The sequence below is a fragment of the Xenia sp. Carnegie-2017 genome, unplaced genomic scaffold (genome assembly GCF_021976095.1).
Source record: "Xenia sp. Carnegie-2017 unplaced genomic scaffold, XeniaSp_v1 HiC_scaffold_24, whole genome shotgun sequence".
In the NCBI taxonomy this organism is placed as follows: Eukaryota; Metazoa; Cnidaria; class Anthozoa; order Malacalcyonacea; family Xeniidae; genus Xenia; species Xenia sp. Carnegie-2017.
The window spans coordinates 11612859-11621661 of record NW_025813487.1 but is presented as its reverse complement, the minus strand read 5'-3'; the positions used below and the strand labels follow the sequence as shown (position 1 = coordinate 11621661).

The 8803-nt window shown below is 33.6% G+C and overlaps 1 protein-coding gene across 2 annotated transcripts; it reads right to left on the bottom strand.

Moving 5' to 3' along the window:
* Nucleotides 1-457: 457 nt before the first annotated feature.
* Nucleotides 458-6589, bottom strand: LOC124450834 (receptor-type tyrosine-protein phosphatase T-like). 2 transcript variants are annotated; one of them, XM_047001497.1, is made up of 10 exons: nucleotides 6535-6589; nucleotides 5543-5847; nucleotides 5298-5436; nucleotides 2787-3101; nucleotides 2005-2295; nucleotides 1833-1908; nucleotides 1396-1687; nucleotides 1261-1313; nucleotides 1109-1230; nucleotides 458-969 (listed from the first exon to the last, which is right to left on the bottom strand). In XM_047001497.1, the coding sequence occupies exons 1-10, from the start codon at nucleotides 6584-6586 to the stop codon at nucleotides 650-652; spliced, it is 1965 nt and encodes a 654-aa protein (XP_046857453.1). In that variant the 5' UTR covers nucleotides 6587-6589; the 3' UTR covers nucleotides 458-649. The 2 variants fall into 2 exon arrangements, with proteins under 2 accessions (XP_046857453.1, XP_046857452.1); XM_047001496.1 differs by having other exon boundaries at nucleotides 1109-1313.
* Between the last annotated feature and the right edge of the window lie 2214 nt (nucleotides 6590-8803).

Genomic DNA, 8803 nt, shown 5'->3' with positions numbered 1-8803 from the left:
CTAATCAACGCAAAGTCATTTCTCAATCAATGGCAAGATTTTTGCTGAAATTTGTCGAATCAAACAATCAGTCTAATTAATAAGCCGAGGTGATTTTGTAACCACACTTAGTGAAGATGAGAGTGAGAGCGCTTATAAAATACAAGCGTATGTCTAAGTCAGCAAAAGGTCGCTGAGGTGTAAGTATAAAATAAAACATAAATTGTAAAATAACATTAAGATTTGAATCATATATAGGTATGCAAGATCAATACTAAAAACTCGAGTAAAAAATGATACTAAAATTATGCAGAAATCATAAAACATGTTTGCAATAGTTTTCAGTTTCAAGTAGTCTAATTATCAGAAAATTTAATTGATCTGAATGGAAAGTAAACAAAGCGCAGCATTGCAAAAAAGTAACTCCCATATTCGAATGGGTGATTTCAGGAGCTTAGCAAACAATGTAGACAATAAGTAGTCTAGATATCAACACAAATGTATTTCAAATAAATCAATTAGTTTTTAGCCTGCTTAAATTTGTACTACCCTAGTAATGAGTTGAAATGTTCTAAATAAAAACACATACAATGGTTACAGAAATCAAAATATCAATGAAAATTACAGAAAATTACTCTAAAGAAATATGGATAAATGCGAACAACATACATTACATAATGCTTTCGTTCTTGCTAACTTCATTTAAATGACAGTATACATGGTCGTCTTCATTTCTTCCAGTGCTTTTCAGCGACATGTATGAGGATTGGTCGCCGTCAACATGTTCATAACTATTGTCATGGATATCAGAACCATCATAAACATTTGTTGGTCGCTTTTTATTATCATGATTTTCATCTTTATTTGATATATTTTTACGACGATAACATAACTGATAAATGTTAACGGTCAGTGACAATAGTAAACAAATAGCCAGGGCAATGACAATCGGTAAAAACTTTCCGTCTTCTTTGTTGCACTTTAACGAATCTAAACAAACAGTAAAGACTATTGTTTTTGTTAAAGTTTCTGACGAAAGCTTTTTCAAGTAATGAATGAAAATTATGAAATCATCAACAAAAACTTAACGCATCAACGTCATTCTTAATAAAAACATAGTTAGCCCTACTAGAAGTTGAACGTAGTGTTGTATGTGCAGATCTTGAAGGACGTAGTGTTGTATGTGCAGATCTTGAAGGACGTAGTGTTGTGTATGCAGATCTTGAAGGACGCAGTGTTGTGTATGCAGATCTTAAAGGACGCAGTGTTGTGTATCCAGATCTTGAAGGCCCAGTCCTTGCGGCGTAACTCCAATCAGTTGAATAATAAACACCCTAAAAAGCGGATTAAATTTTGAGGGGAAAAATGACCTATCATTACATATAACTAGACAACACTCAAAATTTTGACAATTACCATATCATTCACAATAACTCGCTGGAAAATTCGATAAGTAGTATCGGGGCTTAGAGGACGATTATTATAATCTCTATCTGTAGATCGTCGTGTTCGTGGATTTGAAATACTTGAATTTGAGCCATCACCAAGTATAAACACGAACATGTCAACACCGCTGACTTTAAGCACGGCAGCAATGTAAAGCTTTGGTTGTGAGCGCGTGGAATACCTTATTAAGTCTTCATTGCTGAAGTTAGAAGGTGGAGGGGGATTTTTTTCATCTCCTTCCATGGCAATAATATAGAAGAATCTGAAAATAAAAGGGAAAATGAATTAAATTGGATTCACGACTGATGAATTACTCGTTGCTTTTGTAGAATTCCCATTAACAAATAACAATCATTTTAATTATTTCTTTATTAGAGCTCATCGCATACTGACTTATACAAACTCACTCATATTCTTGAACAGGAATCTTTAAAGAAAACGTCAACGTTTCTTCCGTAAAATTAGTAGGCTTTTCTGGCTGCACTAAAATATAACAAGTACATACATCAATTGGCGTAACCATCAATGGTAAATTTAAGTGAAAAATGCAAAAGAAAAATGTTTTAATAAAAAACTTACATTCATTTGTTATTGCAATTTCATTTTCACTGTAATTTCCTCGACCAATTATAGTACTGGCCAAAATGCTGATGTAGTACGTTGTTGCTGGTTTCAAGTCATTTACAATAAAATTTTGGTTTTTCGTAGTAAAGTTTCCTGAACACGTCCCATTCTTCCATCGTGTAATACAAATTGTGTAATTGATAATTTTCCCATTTCTCTTGCTTATATCAGGTGGCTTCCACGTGATTGATAACGATGAACTATTAACAACAGCGACTGTTACATTTAAAGGAGGACCATCAGGAACTAAAACAAAATAAAGCTATAATTAGCTAAGTTCTACAAAATTTGTAAGCTATAATTAAGTTCTACAAGGTATTGCATATCGTCAAGAAAACAGGGCAGAAGAAATAGAACAAAGTAGAATAATGTTCTTGACATTTTTCTTTGTTGACGTAAAGAAAATTTCAGTTTATTGTCACATTAGAAATGCAAGGTTCCTTGCGCGATTTATCTCGGTTTAGCAATATGAAAAATAAAATTGGGGTGATTTTTGTCCGTTCCCGTGAGTCAAAGCAGCATTCATGAAGTATAATTTTTTAAAATATATATACTCAGGTATACATTGACATGTTTTAAAAGTTTTTGTGCAATTGGAAAACAAGGACAGTAATTGATTAATTTTTAATTGCGGCACCATTCAGCACGTGAACAACATGAACTATATCATGTCGCCTGTATAAAGCAAAATTGAATAGTAAATCACCAAATGCATCATAAAGAATACACAATCTTACCATCTTCATTTGTGTGAAAAGAAGCATTTGCTGGATCTCCAAAGCCTTCCGAGTTTCCAGCGAATATTTCAACTGTGTACATTGTGTTAGGAATAAGATTGCTCAACTTGTAAGGTCTACTAACATTGGCTTGCTCAACAAAGTTAAAGATCACCATTGTTTTTTTCCTCAAAATAAACTTAAAATTTGTCAGAGGATTTTTGAGGCCTGTACTGAGAGATACTGCAACGTTTTGTGGGTCTACCCAGGATATTGTAACGTATCTTGAAGCGGTTGAATTGACATGGAGATTGGTCGGGCTGTTTAGATGCAATTCTACGAAAAAGAAGAAAGATTACTTTCAAGCGCAATTTAATGCGTTATGTGATTGTAAAACACTAATAGTACCAAAATAAGAATCTTCATTGGCCCAAGCTCGAAAGTTGAAAGGGAAGCTTATATTCAAATGTCAATTTGTGCAAATTATGATCTGTAAAAAGCAATAAATTGCAAAAGAGCTTGCTAATACACCATACATATATAATTATAAATGCCCCACGCGTCTTATGGAGTTTATACAAAGCCACAAGAAACGGTTATTATAAGTTGAGGTGGTTATTCTCGCAAGTTTAGCATGTTTTATAAAATTTTAAAGTTATAAGAAGAAAAGAGAGTACAGAAAACTTGAAAATAATCGTAAAAGTTACAGAAATTATGTACAAGAAAAATCTAAAAAAATGGCAGATCGTAAAATTGCTCCAAAATATGATGAAACTTATGTCTACTCTTAATCTTCTGTAATTGAAGACTTCATAATATTTATAAAAACTAAACAATTAAATTTTGCTTGTTACGAATAAATTTTTAAGTGATTTTTTATGTAATTGTTCTAAACTGAAACATTTATCTGTTAATGAACATACGTATGTGATATCTTTGCATGTTTGAATGATGGGTAATAGTTACGTGCGGTTGCGGAATAGAATCCTTCCAAAAAAATTTGATGAACACATTAGCTCACGTTTATAAGTTGATCTCAACGGATCTCCTCGAGCAGAGTCTTAAAAATCGACCAATCATACCACGAGTATTGTCAAAAAAACCATTGACGTCATTAAATGCTGAAATTTCTTAAAATGAAAGAACTTTTTGTGAAACAGAAAAGTGATAACTGTAGTGTTTTAATCTTTATTTTTTCCAGATCAGCTCTATAAAAAGCCCCCCTTTTTACGCCATAGAACATGCCGTTTTATAGCTGTGCTTTTACTATATTACAGCAATCACCCGAAGCTATGAATATTAGGAACTTAGAGTTACTGCACTTAAAACGGTGATGATTAATTTTGATGATTGTCGAAAGCAATAGCTTTATGATCGTCTAAATATTTGTTTAACGTGCTTTCCGTTGTAAGGGTTAACTGAATATTTGACGAAAAAGTGTTTTTTGAGTTAAGAAGCATGTGAAAGGAAGAAGTACGGATGAAGGCCTAGTGCATTAAGTATGGAGGATTATTATAAAGTATAATTCTGTAAAGGGAAAAGTTGTTACATTTCTGTAAAATTCCAAGGTGTAACTATTTCTCCCTGTGTGATGTTTTGACGCAAGCACATGTTTATGGACATGATGATCTTCTTTGTCGCGAGCGTTACATTGTCGTTAACTTCAAAACTTTGATGATATACGCAATTATATTGATCATACTGCAATTAATCAGTTACATCATGTGCTGTTTCCCATTCTTTAAGTTTTGAATTCGATTTTACGTATAGTCTGGTTTAAAACCTTTATAAAGGCTGCAGACCAAGCAATATTATGGATCGTTTTTAGCTGTATCGTTTAAACATATATTTTGGCGATTTTCAAGCATTCATTCGTACTTCACTAATTCACATACTTCAAAAACTAGGGCACTTAAGAAAAAGTTTTTCATAAAATATCGAGCTAAGTCCCGTGACCTAACTTGAGTTGACAAACTAAGTTGTATTTAGTACTTCAGTTAAATCCTCTGCAAAAAACAAAAAAGAGGATGTCATGGGCGTGGTTGGGGATTAACTCGATAATAGACGACCTCTACCAAGACAGTTGACGAAGGTTAAGGTGGAAATAGGATAATTGGAGCTTAAGATAATTTGAGCTGGAATAATCATGTTTAGTACAGTTTCTTAGTCTTTTGAAAATATCTTTCATTGTAAGAAATTTCAACATTTTGTAAACACAATGCACAGATTAATTAAAAACATAGAATGGTTCACAAAGCTTTGACCTCATTCTTTGATTTAAACCGAATGTAAACTAAGATAAACGTATATTACACACGTTGTGTTCAAAAATAAGTTTAATAGTGCGTTAAAACTTTGTAATAAGCCCCCAATCAATCGAACGACTTTAAAAGCTTATTCCTAACATCTAAAGAAAAGCACAAGAACACTTAACAATACTTGTATGTCATCAATTGTTTCACTTTACACTACAAGCAAGATATATTGAATTCTTAGTACTTCTTGTGTTGAAAAATTCATATCTATATTTACCTCCACCACAAACTTCAGTTCGTAAACATGGTTGACCAGTGTAACTCAACGGAATAATCCGTAAAGCTCTCGTTCTAATACCACCTGTGATGTTTGAGATAGCAGCGTCATTGTAAGCATTTTTGTTGCCTGGAAAAACCTAAGATAAGACAAAGCACAGTGATTCAAGGGTACAGTAACATATTAAAATACACTTGTTTATAACATTGAGAATTCAATTTTCAAACATAGTTTTTTTTATTTACCTTTTGTGAATTTTGGTAAAAAACTGATTCCCAGTTTATTAAATCAGATGTAGCGTTTAGGTAAAAGCTAGATACCCAACTTGGGCTTACACTATCACCAAAGATGACGATAGTGTTGATTGCATATAGTGTTTCAAAATTCAGTTCAAGATAATGAGTGCCATTTGCAGCAGGAGCACACCAAGAGCTACCGCTGGAAATTCTTGCATCTTTGGCAGGATGATTAATAGTTGAGGACGAGGCAGAAAAGGAGGTGTTTGGAAAACTATGTTTGTTGTTTAATAAAGGCCTTTTACATATATGACCTAAAAAGAGAAATGAGTATATGGTGATGAAAAGCACAAAAAATGGATGATATACTCACAGTAGACAACATACAGTAGGGCCACTCTATTGATTTTTTTTAGGCCACACATATCTTATAACGCATGTGATCATCATATTGGCAGCCAATAAATTGCATTGTATGACCAATAAGATTGATGATAAGGCAAATGGCAGCAAGTAAACTAATAAAATATGCAGCAGCCAGTTGCACAGCGAAGTGGTCCTACTGTATATTCCTATACTGTGATATAGTCTTGGAACTGTATAAGAGTTTGTATGCATTTCATTTAACGGAAGTTATATCAACTGTTTTTGGGTAAACTAAGTATGACAAACAACATGGCAAATGTGCCATATGCTCAATCTGGGATGAAAGTCCTAAAATTAAGACCCCCTAAAACAGCAGTGTCGACATAGCTCTAACTTCCAGAAAAAAATAGCAATAAAAATTTTGTAATGTTTATGGTGTTTAGAAGGTTCCCTTTTAGAGATGGTCATGGGAGGAAAAATTTACATAAGTTTAATATTTACTGGGAAAATTACCATACACCAGCTATGGTCAAATGCCAATTAGGCAAAAATTAACAAATATTCTTGGCAGAGATTGAAATTTTCATATTTTCAAAGAAAAAATCATATAGGATAAAAAACCACACTCAACTCACTCCAATTATTCGTTATTTCAAGCATTTTATATTGTTTTTGCTGGCATACCATAGAATATATTTCGAAACCTTCCTCCTAAACCCGATTTCAGCCATATTTTGCCGTCTTGTGTGCTTTTTATAGCCGAATCTTAAAAGTATTCGGCGAATCTTGTACATTTTCAGGATTAATGATGACAGCATAAGATTTTTACCCCAGTTTGGTCAAGTTTGGACGCAGTGCTAAGTGCAGTGTCTTTTATCTTGGATATTTCGTGTATGGACATTCTGTTAATAACGGCGCCAACGCGTTGTGTCGCCAATGTCAAGTGTCGTTGCTTTTCTGCTCGATAAGTCCCCCTTCATTGACTTAATAAGTATCATTATTGCAGTAACGTAACGATATACATTGTATTTTTGTAACAATTGAAAAAATAAAAAGATTAGCTTTATCCGTAAGTGAAAAACCTCCAATAGCACATTATCTGAATTCAAAACACAGCTCTCAAATTAACATGTAGATCACGTGCGAACTTCGTAAAAAGCAGTGCATTCTTCAGGACGGGGGAGTGATGTTTTCGCATTTATTAAAATACTGACATAAACAATTCTAAAGTGTTTTCCTTCTACTTCACACTACGGTTGAACTATGTGCTTACGTTTTTATAGGCATCTCAATCCTACGCAAATTTTCAATTCAAAAATAAAATCCAATTGTATCACACAAGAGAAATACAGCATTGAAAAGACATCACTCCCCCGTCAAGAAGCATGCGACAGAATTTCACGAAGCTTACGCGTGATCTACATGTTATTTTTAGAGCTGTGTTTTAAATTCAGATCCTTAATGTGCTATGTGAGGTTTTTCCTTACGGATAAAGCTAGTCTTTTCATATTTCAATTGGTACTAAAATACAATGTTTTTCGTTACATTACGTAAATTTTTTCTCCCGTGAACACCCCTAAAAGGGAACCTTCTAAACACCATAAACATTACAGAATTGTTATTGCTATTTTTTATGGATGTTAGAGCTATGTCGACTTTGCCGTTTCAGGGGGTCTTAATTTTATGACTTTCATTCCAGATTGAGCAAATGGCACATATGCCATGTTGTTCGTCATACCCAAAAAAAGTTGAGATAACTTCCGTTAAGTGAAATGCAAACAAACTTCTTATACAGGTCCTAGACTATGAAATAGGTAAGTCATGATGATTGAGGTAAGTCATGATGATTAAGGTAAGTCATGATGATTGAGGTAAGTCATGATGATTAAGGTAAGTCATGATGATTGAGGTAAGTCATGATGATTAAGGTAAGTCATGATGATTGAGGTAAGTCATGATGATTAAGGTAAGTCATGATGATTGAGGTAAGTCATAATGATTGAGGTAAGTCATGATGATTGAGGTAAGTCATGATGATTGAGGTAAGTCATGATGATTGAGGTAAGTCATGATGATTGAGGTAAGTCATGATGATTGAGGTAAGTCATAATGATTGAGGTAAGTCATAATGATTGAGGTAAGTCATGATGATTGAGGTAAGTCATGATGATTAAGGTAAGTCATGATGATTGAGTAAGTCATGATGATTGAGGTAAGTCATAATGATTGAGGTAAGTCATAATGATTGAGGTAAGTCATGATGATTGAGGTAAGTCATGATGATTGAGGTAAGTCATGATGATTGAGGTAAGTCATGATGATTGAGGTAAGTCATGATGATTGAGGTAAGTCATGATGATTAAGGTAAGCATGATGATTGAGGTAAGTCATGATGATTGAGGTAAGTCATGATGATTGAGGTAAGTCATGATGATTGAGGTAAGTCATGATGATTGAGGTAAGTCATGATGATTGAGGTAAGTCATAATGATTGAGGTAAGTCATAATGATTGAGGTAAGTCATGATGATTGAGGTAAGTCATGATGATTAAGGTAAGTCATGATGATTAAGGTAAGTCATGATGATTGAGGTAAGTCATAATGATTGAGGTAAGTCATAATGATTGAGGTAAGTCATGATGATTGAGGTAAGTCATGATGATTGAGGTAAGTCATGATGATTGAGGTAAGTCATGATGATAGAGGTAAGTCATGATGATAGAGGTAAGTCATGATGATGGAGGTAAGTCATGATGATAGAGGTAAGTTATAATGATTGAGGTAAGTCATGATGATTGAGGTAAGTAATGATGATTGAGGTAAGTCATGATGATAGAGGTAAGTCATGATGATGGAGGTCAATGATGATGGAGTTATGATGATAGAGATAAGTCATGGTGATAG

What these genes read in the sequence shown, in the direction of transcription:
- LOC124450834 (XM_047001496.1), bottom strand. Translation starts at nt 6,586, where the DNA reads ATGGTATGCCAGCAAAAACAATATAAAATGCTTGAAATAACGAATAAT. An exon ending in TTTTCACACAAATGAAGATG is followed by an intron (nt 2,296 to 2,786) that starts GTAAGATTGTGT and finishes ATTTTGTTTTAG; the next exon opens with TTCCTGATGGTCCTCCTTTA. An exon ending in GAGTTATTGTGAATGATATG is followed by an intron (nt 1,314 to 1,395) that starts GTAATTGTCAAA and finishes TCCGCTTTTTAG; the next exon opens with GGTGTTTATTATTCAACTGA.